At 41.2% G+C, this 18,836-nt stretch overlaps 1 protein-coding gene across 1 annotated transcript in view; it reads left to right on the forward strand.

Moving 5' to 3' along the window:
• The window catches only part of LOC126419668 (protein AF-9-like), a 176,857-nt gene that overhangs the window by 110,178 nt on the left and 47,843 nt on the right, over window positions 1-18,836 (forward strand). The window contains exon 3 of the mRNA XM_050086855.1: window positions 13,220-13,308. Coding sequence (XP_049942812.1) covers window positions 13,220-13,308 — 89 coding nt within the window. The remainder of the gene's footprint in view (window positions 1-13,219; window positions 13,309-18,836) is intronic.

An 18,836-nucleotide genomic window follows, 5' to 3' on the forward strand; every position in this document is an offset into this window, starting at 1 on the left:
CTTCTGTTACTTGGGAGTCCATTTCCTGCTATTCAGGGACATCGCGTTCCCAAACAAAGATGGAATTTTTATGGATGACAGTACGCCTTGTCGCCGGGCCACGACTGTTCGCTATTGACTTGAAGGACATTCTGGACATTTTGAGACAATGACGTAGCCACTGGAACTTCTATGGGATATAATCGAGAGTTCAGTACGTGTATAAAATCTCGCACCAGCAGCACATTCGTAATTATGGAGGGTTACATAGGCGTCATGACTCAATATTTATGCAGAGGACGTCCAGAGACTTGTTGAGTCCATACCGTGTCGAGAGAAACGGAACCTGGCAAAAAGAAATCCGACACGATACTAGGAGGTATCCCATGACTTCCTCCACCTCAGGGCAAAGTAAAAGAGAAACAGAATCGGAACACTCATTTTTGTTACCCTAGCAGCTTCCGTTGTTTCTTTAAATGGATTAAGGCAAATACATGGATGCACAATAGACTGACTCCCCGCAGCTGGCGTCGTTACCCCTTGTCGTCCATTGTCATCGACAATCTCTGTTAATAGTGTGTGTGTGTGTGTGTGTGTGTGTGTGTGTGTGTGTGTGTGTGAGAGAGAGAGAGAGAGAGAGAGAGAGAGAGAGAGAGAGAGAGAGAGAGAGAGAGAGAGAACCTCACGCTTGCATCTATCTCTCTAACGTCCGGAGCAATGTCAGCCAAACCTGATGCACATATGAGGACTTAGTACTGGCAGGTAATTATCACGGGGATAAGACACATCGAATACTCCCCCGGGACACATGACTGGAAAAGTCACGACTCCTGATCCTTTGTAGTACTATTTATCTTTCCGTGCTGCAAACCTGAATAGGTACGGGTTTGCGCTTCCGGGTTTCCTGGTGAACGACGCGAATAAACTACTACCAAAGGCTCAAAAAAAAAAAAAAAAAAAAAAAAAAATGGTTCAAATGGCTCTGAGCACTATGGGACTCAACTGCTGTGGTCATCAGTCCCCTAGAACTTAGAACTACTTAAACCTAACTAACCTAAGGACATCACACACACCCATGCCCGAGGCAGGATTCGAACCTGCGACCGTAGCAGCAGCGCGGCTCCGGACTGGAGCGCCTAGAACCGCACGACCACCGCGGCCGGCTCTACCAAAGGCAGTGAACAGCTTTCACGACCGCCTTCAGGAATGATGGTGAAACGGATTTAGAGAATGAGAATCTTAACTACTCGGATCAGGACAGTGGAAGAAACTTTTACGAATATCTATAAGAAACTAAATCTTGAAGTGAGCTGTGTGTCGATGAGGTGAATGGTTGTTCAGGTTAAACGACTGTTACCGGGTAGCCTCTGGTGCGGTAATAAAATTAAACGTCAGGCACAATGCGGCAGTTTTCCACTCATCTCGTGGTTCATGACGCCATATCTCCTTTGGTGGTTCTCATTCACATAGCAATTTTGTCTGACAATAAGTGATATGTATACCAAGTTTTGCTGAACTCAGTCCAGTGGTTTAGGAGGAGATGTTGAACATATATAAATACATACATATACCCATTTTATAATATCTATGGATAACATATAATGTAGCTGTAATTTCATTATTTACGGATGTATGATACCGTGAATTCTGAGATGTTGTTATACAGCATAGCGTTTACCTAATGCGAGACATTTAAAGCATAAGATGGACCTCATAATTTTTTAGTTAATGGAAGTTATGGCTCTGCTTCTAAAGCAGGCCTGTAAATTGGAGTCTCGTGTGTCATTTTCACTGCTTATTTGCTAAAGCAGCTCATGTTGCGTTACGACTGCTGCGTGCATCGCCAATCTGAATTTTCTCATCTGAAAATTCCACCTGACCGGGAACCGAACATTAATAAACACTAATCAGTCGCCTGACAACGGATGCAGAACTGAACCGCGTTACTCAAAAGTAACATGAAAAAACCATCGTTCTAAAAGTACTACCAGAAGTTCAGTGACTGTTCGACTGCGGATTGATTTTTATTCAGTAAAAATAAACATTGTGCTTTCTCAAAAAGTAATATTTTTCGCTGATCGGTGAACCCGTTCGGTGCTGAAATATTCACCACCTCAACGTAAAGAAATGTGGTAGCTGATTAAAAAAAAAAAAAACAATATTATAAATACCTGACATTGTCAGCTGCAAGCTATTATGAATTCAATGTAAAGGAAGCTTCAGATGTGAAGATACTGCAGTCAACTCAGACACGTGCGGCGTTTCTTGATGTGCCATACCTGTATGACTGTTGTGCCATGAAGGTACAGTTATATTTTTTAATGTTTTACTCTCCTTTCAAAATGAGTCCGTGACGATGGTACAGAAACAGACATGTAGTCGACTGCACAGCATGATTTTATAGCCTGTACAACGACGCTCTGAAGACGGCAGCTTAGCAGTGCCGAAACCAATAATCAAGTGGACCTGCATGTGATCAAGGCAATGAAAGCTACTCGTCTGAAGCTTTCTTTATATACTAGTAAAAAAAAATAATTTGAACTGGTTTCTGTTAAACTTTCTGCTGGTAGGAGCGCAGTTTGCACATAAGGAGTTTACATGCAATTTTCGCTTTAAGATAGATTGTGGAAAAATCCATAGAGTTTAGTAAACCAGTCTACCTTAAACACATTGTAAATCACGCCTTGGACAAGTATGTGCCGAAAAAGTGGGTTACGGACGGAAAAGACCCACCGTGGTTTAACAGCGCGATTCGGAGAATGCTCAGGAAGCAAAGGCAGTTGCACTTGCGGTATAAGAAAGATCGGGAGAATGAGGACAGGCAAAAGTTAGTGGAGATTCGTGCTGCTGTAAAAAGAGCGATGCGCGAAGCATTCAACCACTACTACCGTCATACCTTAACAAAAGATCTTGCTGAAAACCCAAGAAAATTCTGGTCTTACGTAAAATCGGTAAGCGGGTCGAAGGCTTCCATCCAGTCACTCACTGATCAGTGTGGCCTGGCAACGGAAGACAGCAAAACGAAAGCTGAAATTTTAAATTTAGCATTTGAGAAACCTTTCACGCAGGAGGATCGTACAAACATACCGCCGTTTGAGTCTCGTATAGATTCCCGTATGGAGGACATAGTGATAGACATCCCTGGGGTTGTGAAGTAGCTGAATGGGTTGAAAATAAATAAATCGCCGGTTCCTGATGGGATTCCCATTCGGTTTTACAGAGAGTACTCTACTGCATTGGCTCCTTAGTTAGCTTGCATTTATCACGAATCTCTTGCCCTACGTAAGGTCCCGAGTGACTGGAAAAAAGCGTAGGTGACGCCTGTATATAAGAAGGGAAGAGGGACGGATCCTCAAAATTACAGACCAATATCCTTAACATCGATTTGTTGCAGGATTCTCGAACATATTCTCAGTTCGAATATAATGAATTTCCTTGAGACAGAGAAGTTGCTCTCCATGCATCAGCACGGCTTTAGAAAGCATCGCTCCTGCGAAACGCAACTCGCCCTTGTATCACGTGATATCTTGCGAACAATGGATGAATGGTATCAGACGGATGCCATACTCCTTGACTTCCGGAAAGCGTTTGACTCGGTGCCCCACTCCAGACTCCTAACTAAGGTACGAGCATATGGGATTGGTTCCGAAGTATGTGAGTGGCTCGAAGACCTCTTAAGTAATAGAACCCAGTAGGTTGTCCTCGATTGTGAGTGTTCATCGGAGGTGAGGGTATCTATCATCTGGAGTGCCCCAGGGAAGTGTGGAACGTCCGCTGTTGTTTTCTATCTACATAAATGATCTTTTGGATAGCAAAGTGCAGCTGTTTGCTGATGATGCTGTGGTGCACGGGAACGGGAAGGTGTCGTCGTTGAGTGACTGTAGGAGGATACAAGATGACTTTGACAGGATTTGTGATTGGTGTAAAGAATGGCAGCTGACTCTAAATATAGATAAACGTAAATTAATGCAGATGAATAGGAAAAAGAATCCTGTAATGTTTGAATACTCCATTAGTAGTGCAGCGCTTGACACAGTCACGTCGATTGAATATTTGCAGAGCGATATGAAGTGGGACAAGCATGTAATGGTAGTTGTGGACAAGGCGGATGGTCGTCTTCCGTAGAATTTTGGAAGATGTGGTTCATCCGTAAAGGAGACCGCTTGTAAAACACTAATACGACCTATTCTTGAGTACTGCTCGAGCGTTTGGGATCCCTATCAGGTCGGATTGAGAGAGGACATAGAAGCACTTCAAAGGCGGGCAGCTAGATTTGTTACTGGTAGGTTTGATCATCACGCGAGTGTTACGGAAATGCTTCAGGAACTCGGGTGGGAGTCTCTCAAGGAAAGGAATGTTCTTTTCGTGAATCGCTACTGAGGAAATTTAGAGAAGCAGCATTTGAGACTGACTGTAGTACTATTTTACGGCCGCCAACTTACATTTCACGGAAAGACCACCAAGATAAGGTAAGAGAGATTAGAGCTCGTACGGAGGCATATAGGCGGTCATTTTTCCCTCGTTCTGTTTGGGGGTGGAACAGGGAGAGAAGATGCTAGCTGTGGTACGAGGTACCCTCCGCCACGCACCGTATGGTGGATTACGAAGTATGTACGTAGATGTAGATGTACCTGTACTTCGTTGATCTGTCAACATCCTTTGATGGGATATGAAAAAAAGATACAATTCCAACCCTACTAGACAAGAGAGTACCAACGAGCTGGATGAAAATCGTAAAAGATACATACACACGTAGCACATGAAGGATTCATAGAAGAAATTATACTAGATGAAGGGATTAGACAATGAGACTTATTAAGACCACTCCAACTTAGTAAGGGACCAGTTCATTAGCCGCGAAGCGTACCCGAGTGGTCAGGGCCGCCTTGCCATGGTTCGCGAGGCTCCTCATGTCGGCCGTTTGACTCCTCCCTCGGGCGTGGCGTTAGATTAAGTAGTATGTAAGACTAGGGATCGATGGCCTCAGCTGTTTGGTCCAATAGGAACTTATCACCATCACATCATTGATGATGTAAGAAAGAAACCAGGTTAATGGTTCAAATAGCTCTGAGCACTATGGGACTCAACATCTGAGGTCATCGGTCCCCTAGAACTTAGAACTACTTAAACCTAACTAACCTAACGACATCACACACATCCATGCCCGAGGCAGGATTCGAACCTGCGACCGTAGCAGTCACGCGGTTCCGGATCGAAGTGCCTAGAACCGCACGGCCACCGCGGCCGGCAAACCAGGTTACAAATGGGAAATAAATTGGTAAATACTGTATTTTATGCAGATGATGATGTAACGGTAGCAAATAATGAGGATAATTTACAAAGGTTACTTCACCAATTTAATAAAACAGCTAAACAATGTATTTCGGATATGTCATCTAAAAAAAAAAAAAAAAAAAAAAAGATTATCATAATATCAAAAGCACTTATACGATGTGAATTAGGAGTAGCTAGTGTGTCATCTAGACAAGTGATGAGCTTTAATTATCTGGGGACTGTTACCACCAGCTATAAGGACAACCACAGAAGTGAGAAATCAAATGACAAAGGCAGTAACGGTAGCCAGAAGCCTGCAAAATGCTGAATGGAGAAACTAAATTTATGACAACTTAGGTGAAAATAGACATATATAAAGCAACGGTGCGTCCTATTTTCACATATTCAGCCGAAACTAGAGCAGAAGCGAAAGAGATAAAATAATAGTTTACGGCAGATCCAAGGAGTAACTATGTGGGACTAAAGAACAAATTTGTCGGTAGGGAACAGTATGGACTACAAAATATAAATAAATGGATTAAGACAAAAAAAGACAAAAAGAAATTGGAAGGTTCATGTGGGAAGGATGGATCTCACATAACGATATAAAATTTGTAAATATGGACGACCGCAAGGGAAACGATTACCTGGAAGCCCACCCAAGAGACGGAGACAGCAGCAGTTGCAGTACATCCACGGAATGAGTCACACAAACAGGGGAAACCTTAGTCCGCACAAGAAGAACACATGCACACAAATGAATATACTGCGCCACTACAGAAACTGGCATCGCCCGTCTTAAAGTAAGTCAATTTTTCTAATCACTAAAAAAATTCCATCGGATCCAGTAAGTGAGTGGTTACTACGGCTGACTGCTTATTCAAGTGGTGGTTCAGCTATCAGGAGGCCGAATGGACCCAGTTCCAGTCCTCCCATTAAGGAAAAATCGATGGCAGTGTCGCGAATTGGACCCGAGTTCATCTACATAACTACGTTTCACAATTAAGTGCCTGACAAAGGATTCATCAAAACACCTTCTCTACCGTTCCACTCTAGAAAGGCGCGTGGGAAAAATGTACTCAAACCTTTCCGTGTAAGCTCTGATTTCTCTTATTTTATCGTCATTTCCCCCTATGCATGTGGACGCCAAAAATATATTTTCACATTCAGAGAAGAAATTCCGTTACTGAAATTTCATGAGAAGGGCCTGCCGCAGGGAACAATGCATTTGTTTTAATGACTGCCACCCCAGCTTGTGTATCATATCCATGTTACACTCTACCTTATTTTTCAATACGAAACGAGCTGCTCTTCTGTGATCTTTTTTTGATGTCCTCCGGCAACCCTATTAGCAATGTAAGCAGTCTTTCTAGTAGACTTGTTACATTTTCTAGGTATTTTGGCCGGCCTGAGCGACCGTGAGGTTCTAGGCGCTACAGTCTGGAACCGCGTGACCGCTACGGTCGCAGGTTCGAATCTTGCCTCTGGCATGGATGTGTGTGATGTCCTTAGGTTCGTTAGGTTTAAGTAGTTCTAAGTTCTAGCGGACTGATGACCACAGCAGTTAAGTCCCATAGTGCTCAGAGCCATTTGAACCATTTTAGGAATTTTGCCAATAAATCACAGTCTTTGGTTTGCTTTCCCCACAACACTTTCTGTGTGATTGTTACAATTTAAGTTACTCGTGACTGTAAGCCCGAAGTTTTTAGTTCAGTTTACAGTCTTTAGATTTGTCTGATTTACCGTGTCACCGAAATTTAGCTGATTATTTCTGGTACAGCTGTGGATCATCTGTCTCTTTTCATTATTTAGAGTCAATTGCCACATTTTTCACCACACAGATTCATGTCTAAATCATTTTGCAATTCGTTTTATCAACTGATGACTTTACGAGACAGTACATGACAGCACCATCTGCAAACAATCGAAGAGGACTGCTTAGATTGCCACCCGAATCGTTTATGCAGATCAGGTACAACAGAAGGCCTATAACACGTCCTTGGGGATCTCCAGATACCACTACTCTGTTAATCGATGACTTATTACAAATTACGACCTTTATGACAGTATATCAAGAATCTGGTCACCCTACTGAGACGATACTGCATTGGCACGCAATTTAATTAGAAATCGCTTGTGAGAATGGTGTCAAAATACTTCTGGAAATTTAAGAATGTTGGTATCAATTTGAAGTCACCGTTGATAGCACTAGTTACTTCGTGACAATTAAGAAGTGTGTCTGTTTCACAAGAACGATATTTTGTGAATCCGTGTTGGCTATTTGTCAAAGTTCGAGCACAGTATACGTTCCAGAATCCTACTGCAACTCAACGTTAGTGATATGTTTCTGTAAGTCAGAGGATTACTTCTATCTTCTTTATTGAGTATTGGTGTGACTTGTGCAAATTCGCAGTCTTTGTATATGGATCTTTCCATGAGCGAGCGGCTGTATATGATTGTCAAATATGGAGCTATTGTACTGGCATACACTGAAACGAACATGACTGGTAGGCAGTCTGAACCGGAAGCCTTGCCTTTCTTAAGTGTTTTAAGTTGATTCGCTACACGGAGAATACCTACGTCTAATATACTCGTGTTGACAGTTGTTCTTGATTCGAATTCTGGAATATGTACTTCATCGTCTTTTGTGAAGGAATTTGTAATACCGTATTTAGTAATTCTGCTTTAACACTCTCGCTGCGGCTTCGTTGCAGGCGCGCAACTCTCCAGTGCGGCCCGTCAACGTGCGTGTGCGGGCCGGTAACGCTCTGAAACGGCAGGTACCGCTCGGAGCCGACGTTCCTAAGCACACCTGAGCTATATGCTGACGTCAAGACCTGTAGGATCATGTTCTATACTGACTTAATGATGACACCTTAGATGCATTACTTCAAATAAGCTTCGACTGTATTGTGGTCATGTTTAAAAGTCTGTTTGCTGTCTGACACTTATAGGGGTCACAGGCTTCATTCAAATGTTCGTGATTTGTTGATAATGTACCAAAAAATACAACTCAAACAAGCAACAAATCCACTGCATTCAGGAAAAATTTGGATTCCAAAACGGAAATTCTTAAGAAGGAAAAAGGAAACTGGATTCATTTGAAATTATATTTACTTCAAATGCGCATTTTTAAGTTTGACTCTCATAGAGGTCGTCAATTTAGTAGCATGTCTGCTCCTGGTATGAGAGAATTAGCAGCCTACATTTATCATAGACGCCCAGGGGACGATGATGTGTAGAAATTAGTAAGTGAAACACACCCTACGTGGAGTCTTCTCTCGTGTGCCCCATCACTTCAATTGGCGTGTTATTAAAACAAATTTAGCACAACAAATTCTTTCGCAAAAAAACTGAAGTGAACGCTTTACAACGCATTTTCTGAGTACTCGCGAAAGAAACTTTCACGTCATAAAAAGAAACCATGCAATGTCAAAAGAAATAAAAGAAGTTGTCTTTGATAATCGGAATTTCCCAGATATTATCGTGTTTTTGCTACTTATGGAAAATTATACAGCAGTTCAAGCAGTATCCAGGTTTGTCAGCGCAGGTTGTACACTCGTATCGTGTATCAGTGCGCTTGCATATTATGTGGTTCTTGATGCCAGGAATCATCTGGATTATCCCCGTGTGGCAGGTCGGGCTCTTTTCCGTCGTCGATTTCCACACAATCGTCGTGATACGTATCGTCAGATTCGGAACCGTCACGAAACAGATTCGAAAGCTGCGCTTCCACGCTATCATCACTCTGCATTTCTTCTGCAGCCTCTAAATGACAATCTCCGCGGTATGCCTCGTCCGCACTACACAGAAAATCGCTGTCCTCTAGTACACTAAGAAACTGTTCCTCTGTCAGTTTAACACTGTTCCTGTTCCTTTTCACATTGGAAGGTCCAGGTGTCGTTTCATTAGCCGCCATTACGAACAATATACGTTCGATAACTGACCACACAAGACAAAAGCTTACACGCTTTCATGCTAGGTTAGACGCTGCAACTAGACTGAGTAATCCGACAGTGAGCGTGGACGCTTTTAAGCGTCAGCCGCACTGGCTCGTGGCTTGTTGTGACGCCTATCACCGTCAGTCGCAGCGAAAGTGTTAATGGCACTGTCATCAATGACATCACCACTGTTGTGAGGCAGTGAAGGTATTGATCGCTTCGTACCACTGGTGTACTTTACATACTTTCAGTATTTCTGGGTTTTCTGCCAGATTTCGAGACACTCCACCCTTGTTCGATTCCCGATACTGCCAGGGATTTCTCCGTGGTGGGATGTTTGTTACGAGGTCAACTCTGTCTCGTGATGTCAGTCGAGGCTCTTTTTGAATAAAAATAGTGTTTGAAAGGTCTGCAAAGCCGGCAATGGCCCCTTCGTACCTCATCCGAATGACGTCACTGCATGGGAATGACATGGCGGCCAGATGAAGCGGAGCTTTGCTTTTTTAAAACGAATTCTGTGCCTTGTGCTCATTAATGAAAAAAATCGCACCGCTCTAATAGCAGTATTCCTAAGTCATAGTATTCGTAAGTGATAAAACAATTCTAGAACTGATGACAACTCGGACCTTATTTGACTTATGGTCTGCCGGACACAGTCAGAGCCATACTGTTAACACGTTAATGAGAGGTAATGTTACTAAGACCTTATAGTTAAAGCGACGCGTGATCCGTAATAGTTCACTATAAATTTTAATTGACTGCTGTATAAATAATCTCTATATATAATAGACAATGAACTGACTTATCATCGCCTAGCCCAGACCGCTGAGGATAGAAACTTGAAATTAGGAGATCTTATGCTGGCGCAATTTAAGATGCGATTTTAAAAATTCCACTCCTAAGGAGGTGAAAATGGGGGATGAAAGGCTTTTTGAAAATACGTCATTAAGGGAATTGTGAAGCTAGAGCAACGGAAAATAGTGTTTGGTTTCTCAGCCAGCAATTAAAAAACACATATTTCAGTATTTTTGGAAACTCAACCACTAAGGGGGCAAAACAATGGGTGAAACTTTTTTTAAAAATTAAATACTAAATAACTTGTAAAGGATTTTTAAAGCTACATCAGTGACAACTTCTGTTTCACTAAAAAATAAAAAAGGCGGTGTTTCAGTATTTCTGGAAATTTAATCCCTAAGGGAGTGCAACAGAGGATGAAAATTTTGAAACAATGTTTAGCCACATTAAAACAATTTTGAAGCTAAATTTATGATATTTGGTATTCACTTCTCGGTTGTTATGGAATGGAAGTTGCTGTGTAAATCTCCACAAGAACGCAAAAGGCGTGATAAAAAAAAGTCTTTGGACCCCAGCTATCTTGATCGCTTTTCGGGCAGAAGTACATTAGATGTTGCAATTAGTGAACAACATAAAAATTCGAGTAAATAAAAATAAAATAAAAAATCTCTGCAGGCCATGCAGTCTACACGAGCGAAGGAGAGGGAGCTAAGATAGTGAGATATATATATATGTAATCTGTTGTTCAACCGCCGTTAGAGAAAAAAAATGGTTGTCGAACTAGTGCTTTCTATTTATGGCAACATGGTGTATCATCATCAACATCCTAACATTTTAGGACTTTTGAGAATATCTGTGGTACAAAATCTTTGCCACAAATAGATTCTAGCAATCAACGACGCATTTTTTTGTTAAGAGTGGCTAAACACCTTGATTATGCACGATTTGAACAGCCACAAGGGCAGGAAACTCTTAGGCTCGTACGCCATAACTTATCAAACGAAAAAAACTTCAATTACCATTCCTGTAGCAACTACAACGCAGCAGAATAACAATAGGTCATTATGATTAAATTAAGCTGGTATCTTTGTCCTAATTCACACGGTTACAAAACACGTGCGTTGTTCTATGTAGCTCATGGAACTATTTGGACGCCAGAACTTTAGCGACAATTTTTACGATATTCATGAATTGACGTTTTGTCACGATACAAACATGTATTGCAGAAGACTGTGATCTTGGAGAGGCTTTCGTCCACTGGATCGCTGCAGCGAACGTGTTGAGTCGGTGAAAAGCTGTGCGGGGTTGGATGGAGTGCTCTAGAGGTCGCCACGTGTGCCCATCACGTGTCTGCTGGCAGGGAAGTTATATTATGGTTCGCGGTGGACTGCAGCGACATTGGCGTTCTGTTATCACCCTTCTGCCTTCCACTGCCCAAGTTGTCGGTGACAGTTGATCGCGGGTAAACAGGTGAGCTCTCTAGTCGGTTGGAGAGTGTGAATATTGGACATAAATACTTACTGATCATACTAAAACCTTAAGATTACTTCTTGGGAAACTGTAATCTGAAGTATTTCGTGCGCAGCTAAAATTCAAGTAAGAAATCCGTTGAAACTGGTGTGGTCATCAACCGTGAGGGTGCTCAAAAAGAGGGAGGGAGAGAGAATCTGTAAACTTTGATAGCTATAGTTTCCGCAAGTTGAATTTAAATAAATCGTTCGGTGGGCTAGAATAGTTAGAACACCGATGTGGAATCTCCGAAGTCGCATAGACGCTATGATGTTTTTCAGACACTTAAGCTTCTAAAATGTTATGCATAACGGAAAAGTACTTAAGCATCGAGTCTCATTGCGAATGATGCCAACAAAGTCCAAAGTGTCCCCTAGTCTAAGGGCTGAGAGTAATCATGGTTTGAATCTATGTGATTAAGTAGTGGGTCAGTTAAACCTAACGATATAGATGTCCGGTTTGACCCGGACGTAACAGTGCGATCTGATGTCGTAGGAGCGCGAAAAGAAGTAAGTCTTGGATGTCAAGTTATGGAATGTACTCGTAGTTTGTGCTGACAAATTAGTCAGTGTAGCACGCAGTCTAGGTTGTTGGAAGGTGATAGTTTAATTCGCAAAACCAACAAATCTCGTGACTATTTTACTTTCCATAATCCATAGTACTTAGGTCCCCAAGAATAAATCCTATAATTTGTCTAACAGGAACATATCCACGCAAATCTCCATTATTCTAGAGGTAGTGTCGATACTCGGCTAGCACATTCTACATTTGATATTCGTAAATGTAGTCTCCCTGATTTTAGCATACTCCTTTAAGAATATAATCAGGGACCACTACTGAGGAAACGCACTGGAAATGGAGTAATGTAGGGGAAAGTGTCCCGTTTTCATATTCCTAGGTTTACACTAATCCTGAAATGTTTCATAAATATTTTTTAAATCTTAGTTCATGTACTTGGGTAATAACTATCGCTAGAGTGCTTAGTTTCCGTAGACAAAGAGTACCTCTAACTTAAGCTGCGATCCGTGGGAAGTGCTGGAAGAATAAACCTGAAAGCAGTTTCCGAAAGTCGAGTGAAGAGTGTTCAGTATTACTATGTAAAACAAATACTAAATTTGTAGTTACATGATGGAAGATGAAATTACTAGAGTTCAAGCTAAGTACGCTACAGATCCCTTTGCTACTGAAATCTTGAAGACAAAAGCAGTAATAGTCGCACAATAAGTACGGAAGTGCTTTGTCAATAACAGTAATGCCTGTACATAGCAAAAGCAGGATATGAACGGGCCATCCACACAACTTGAACAATTCGTAGAACGTCACCGCAATCAGGATCCGTATTTTAGGATTGTCAATAAAATTTAAACCAAACTTGGAAATATAAAGTGTCAATATGTGACAAAATTGGAATGTGAACATACCCACAAGACGATAAATACATCCATATAACACGGAGAAATCTGCCCTACACCACGAACAAGCGCACTGCACAGATGACTGTAAAATTTGACCAAATTTCGTTATTTAGCAAGTATAGAAATGTAACTCAGTTGTTGGAGCTTGCGGCACTAAGACAATCTCTACATTTAGTGGCTAGAATTTGGGGGCCCATTTCCTCTAGTCCTTACGTTAGTCAGCTAGATTAAAAGTAAAATTTGTGTACGATTTTTCCCATGTGTAAAAATGTGACAAGCGCTAGAAATGAAACTATTGTTTTGCAGATTCATGGCGCATCAATCAGACAAAAACGGAAAACCGTGCCAGGAAGAAAACGGGAAAGATGAGAAGCCAACCCGGCCTTCAGCAGCAGGTACGCTGCGACATGATTCATACTTAGTTTACTTAAAACGTTAAAGCTAGAAGAAAAGCTTTATTGTTGTCGTGGTGCTCGGTGCGAAGACTGGTTTGATGCAAATCCAGTTGCTAGTCATTACGCTGTAACCCTATTTCTGTGAATTACTGCAACCTACATTCATTCGCATCTGCTTCTTGCGTCAGTCTCTCCCTTTACAATATTTATCCCTACGTTTTCCTCAAATACCAAATCGACGATTCGTAATTACGTCAGAATTTGCCCCATTAATAGATTCCTTCTTTCAAATTGTACCATAAATTTTTGTCCCTAATGAGATTCAGTACCTCAATAATTAAGCGATCTCTTTATATCTTCGCCGCCTACTGTGACCGAGCGTTTCTAAGCGTTTCAGCCCGGAAAAGCGCGTGCTACGTTCGTAGGTTCGAATCTTGCCCCGGGCATGGATGTGTGTAATGTCCGTAGGTTAGTTAGGTTTAAGTAGTTCTAAGTCTAGGGGACTAATGACTACAGATGTTAAGTTCCATAGTGCTTAGAGCCATTTGAACCATTTTCTCTAGATCTTCACTATTCTTCTGTAGCGCCACATTTTAGAAGCTGTTGCCTGAACAGCATATTGCCCACGTTTTACTTCCGTTTAGTGCTACGCTATAGAAAATAGCTTCAAAAAAGACTTCCTCTTAAATAGGTATCAGATACTAAAAATTCCATTTTTCCCCTGAAACTTTCTTCTTGCTATTGCGTTTTAATTCTACTTCCTAATTCAGCCATCAGTTATTTCGCTGATTCATTTAGTTTCAAATTTCGTGATGTCTCAGTATCGCCTTATTTATATTGCACTCCATTGCTCTTTTACTTTCGTTACATGTTTTCGAGACGCTATCCATTCCGGTCAAGTCCTTACATTGTCATCGGCTAATCTAATTTTCTTATTCCTGAACTTCAATTCACTTTCCTCAGTTTGCTCATGGAATAACATTGAGAACAGGGTACAAATCTATCAGACTCGCTTGTCAAATAAGATTACCCCTTCATGGCCTAACTATTAAAACTGCACTCTGGTTTCTCCTACAAGTTGCAAACGTTTCAATGAATATTAGTCACTAGTGTTTCTGCGGTCAGGCATAGGAACACGTTTTATAAACTAGATATTAACTCGAACACTCTAACATAAGCGTTTGCAGTGGGATGTTAGTTCCTTATCCTGGTGTACAGCTCTTTTCACATTACGTGAAACTGCGCTGGGGTATCCCGGTGCGGTACTTTTAAATCGTCAGTATGTGATGGACAGCAGAAAATTGGTGACAGCCCGGGACTCTGAGAGAAAATTCATTTGCAGTCAGCTGAATGTGGCTAAGCAATTTATCCGCAGCATTTATTCCAATGGTGTTAGTGACACAAGGTACGCCAAACTTTCCAAGTTTGGTTGTAGGAGAGGTACTAAGATGGGTAGTTGATTGGTAGTCGTGCTTGGATATGAATTAAGCTTAACGTGTAATGTTATTAGGTGCGGTTGAACAAAAATTTGGTCAAATAATTTTAATCCAAAACAAATTTCAACATACATAATATACCTGCAATTATTTTAGGAATAGTAATGTGGCCGTTTTTAATGTCAACATAAAAATAGTTTATATAACAAACATGGCTCAAAGAATCTTCTGCAAGAGATTATTGTAAATGTACTCTGGCATTGTCTCCATTTTAAATTTCTTGCTTAATGTAACAATTCGATGTTTATAGTAACGTTTCGCATCACCTTTTGTACTGTACAACATTGCAGATCATTATAGTTCAGTACTGGATCTGGTGGTAGAGCACGAGGCAGCGAAAGACCGTCACAGTCATCAGTTTGAGTCTTGGTATGGCAAGCATTTAGAATGTTAAATTTTTAACTTATTGACTTCAAAATTATGCTGGTCTACACACTTTTCTCCAGAATAGTAACTGCGGGCGCAACCTGAGATGGTTTCAGTGTAGCTCATAAAGGCTATCTGAAAAGGTGCCTATACAATAGCTCATTTCCGCTGAAAAAGCTGGAGCGATACATTAAACCACCGCTTAAACTGTGAAAAGTAAAGTACACCTGTATAAGACTGCGCACCGTGCACCTTCTCCTGTATTTTAATTCACACTCCTAGTATAGTCTTGAGATAAAGCAATTTTATACAATGTTACTTATAATCCATCTTGATTGCAAAAATTTTTATTGATGTGACCGGTTTCGGTTCATCCAGAACCATCTTCAGATCTGATATTTCTGTTACAGGAGTAACCCGTCCAAATTCAGCGACTTTCACATGCTACGTCACACGTGATGTGACTTAGCATTTGCAAGTTGGTGGATTTGGACGGGTTACTCCTGTAACAGAAATAGCAGATCTGAAGATGGGTCTGGATGAACCGAAACCGGTCATATCAATAAATTTTGCATTCAAGATGGATTATCAGTAACATTGTAAAATCACCGATTGCTGCTATCCTATCACATGGTCTGTTTTTGCAAAGAAATTTTTACCCATTGTGAATTTGTGCTTAACTCAATGACATTACAGTATAAATATCAGAACACTTAAAACTGTTCTGGTCTGTTGTAGTGCGAGCTTTACCTTGTGTGTTAAATTATCTTTTAACTATCAGTACTAATCTGAAATAATAAATTTAAAAAAACTTCTGATGGTTGGAGATAGTGCCCATAGTCAGGAAACTTTGCCCTGCAAGCCTAACACGCGATTAAAATATTACTGCACACATTTAAACTGGAAACGAAGGTTTAATACTGAGGAATGGCTGCCTTTTGTCGCCAGTCTTCAATTTTTTTTTTCTTGCTTCCCAAGCGCATTCAAACTTCACAATAGACGCTACGACTCGTACGTTACCCTTTCATTAGTTATTTCATCTTTTTTTCCATATGATTACCTCGCAATTTGCAATTCCCTTTCGGAGATCAGCCTTGGCTACAAATCAGAAATTTTAGGGTAATGTAGAGATCACGCACTTTGCTACTAAAGGCCAGATTTCCTGTGGATACACATTGTATTTAGTGGTTTCCGTTGCACTCAACATCATGCCGTCGATAGCAACTGAATTTTCTGACTTCTGGGGACCAATCCAATAGAAAGCTGGTGCCCGGATCTTCTATCCTCGATCCTCTGAAGTCTTTGGCAGAAAGAGACTCTTAATACAGAAAATCTTCGACCATCATTGCTGTTTCTGATTGGAAATTTAAGCGGTGGTTGGGATTAAACACTGCACTAAAGTTGTTTTTGATGAACAGTCGGACCCTTTCGCTAGACCACACTGAGCATGTGCTACAGCATACGCATAGACATCTACACGAGTACTCTGTAAATCTGTGGCTAGTAGAGCTGCATCGAGTAATCGTAGCAGATTTAGTATAGCGTGTACAATTTTTTGAATGAGAGGTCGGAATATCTGATTCGACAATTTTTTTTTTCTTTGTAATAAATTTAGAGATGAAACTAGCGGCAGTGTTCTAAAGAAGTAGATAAATAATTGTGTATTTTTATTTATTTACGTTCAGTATAAACAAATCCACGAAAAGAAAAATCACGCCATAAGAACATTTGTGGAAAAACTGTGGCAGATACAAAAAATTGGACTATTTCCCGGAAAATTTCCATATTTTTCAATACATCATATGTTTTTGTTTCGAATATTCTTAATTTTTTCAAACAGTTTTGAGTTAGGCAGTCGTTTCGGGGATGGATAGGGTGGCCATCTTTGAGGACTTACTAGCAACGCTAAGAGCCGGACGTGCCACGCATCTGGGGGTAGTAGCGTGCTGTTAGCCACGTTCATGGGTAAGTACGTATATAGTGACGTTCAAAAGCGATCACGTGGAGCGCAATAAAGTGGTGAGACAGCAGACAAGTGTTTTTTTGTAAATTAACACTGTCGAGTGCCGTGATCGTGACATACGAATTTTATAGTGATGTGTTGTAGCATCAGTTGTTAAAGAACGCCATTATGTAAAAGCTCCTCATACTGCATTTGAAGTGTTTAGTGATTACATTGAAAAATAGAAATATCTACTTATTCAAATTTTAAGTCACCGTTACTCAACATTTTAAGTTTCACCGCAATACCTGCCTGCATTTTTATATTTTATTTTAGCTTAAAAATTGAGTTTGCGACAGATGGGCTGACACCCTACGACGAAAACCGTAGCCAAACATTGAGACCAGCTATATCTTTGGGCCGCTCAGTTAAGCTGAGTGCAACAAACATATATTTTCGTGCCATAGCACGTGGGGGCTCGAGGCAAACTATTCAAAGTTTAGTGCCCAGTACCTCGAATGACCCACCCGCACAATGTGGTTGTGGAGCCAGACTGATGGTATTTCACATATTGGTGCAATGTCCCATTCTTTCGGCCATTCGTGCTACGGATATCCTTCCCGATTCCTTAAATTTATAATTAGCAGACGATGCAAGGATGGCTGAACTGCTCCGCAGCTTCCTCCGTGAAAGTGGTTATTTCCAGATTTGAGGTTCTGCTTTAGTCTTGGAGCAGGGGCAGGTTTTTTGTGGTTGGAACTTCTTTTCCGGTCTGCAAGGTCTGTGACTCCATGACAGCCCCCTTTTTTTCCCCCTTTTGTCTCCCACTGTGTTTAATGTTCATTATTTTATAATTTGACTCCCCAGACTGCATCCGTAGACTTTTAGCTGAAACTCTTCTGTGACTAGCTTCGGAATCGCGGGGCAGCTTACCTCGCAGTTTGGTCCCATAACGTGTCTGTCAGCCTCTCCCCTTCCATCAGTTTCGCTACTGAGGATACCACTTCCGTTCCGCGACACAGTCCGTTGAAGCTGAACCAGGACAACAATCCCTGTAAAGGCTTGTCTGTCTGTCCACCCCATTAGCGTGACCCTCCACTCTAAACGTACGGCAGCTCTTCCAAAACGTAAGAAAGCTCTTGTTCTCATCCCAGTGAAACGGAGTCCCCCTCTTCAAGACCAGATCCATTTATTGGAAAATACAAGGAGGAAACGTTAAAGGGCGGATTACCTACATTGTCACATTCAACCCCTCCACTCCTGTAATCAGTGTGGAATACAGGTGGAAAATCGACGAATAAAAACTAAACCGGAAGTACATGAAGTCTCGTAGACAAATTCAATATCCAAATAACATAAAATTTGACGACGGCCTTAAACAGGCCACCGCAACACAGCTGCCCTGAGAATATGCAATTCCAAATTGTTGTTCTTAACCTTAGAGTGGGGACCGCTGCTTTTCTGTAACACGAGCGGTCGCGTGGCTTACTTGTAAAGAACAGCTGTCTTTCCGTTACTAAGGTAAACACGTATGAGCAAAATCATTCATCTATTTCATTAAGCGACGATAAAATAGCTACATTATAAGAGCTAGACTACTATTTCATGAAACAATAAAATAAAATCATTCATTATATCACTCTTCTCAAGGTAGCGTTACAGGTCGCTGTTCCTTATCTACATAAACGATTTGGGAGACAATCTGAGCAGCCGTCCTCGGTTGT

Source organism: Schistocerca serialis, chromosome 9, assembly GCF_023864345.2.
Source record: "Schistocerca serialis cubense isolate TAMUIC-IGC-003099 chromosome 9, iqSchSeri2.2, whole genome shotgun sequence".
In the NCBI taxonomy this organism is placed as follows: Eukaryota; Metazoa; Arthropoda; class Insecta; order Orthoptera; family Acrididae; genus Schistocerca; species Schistocerca serialis.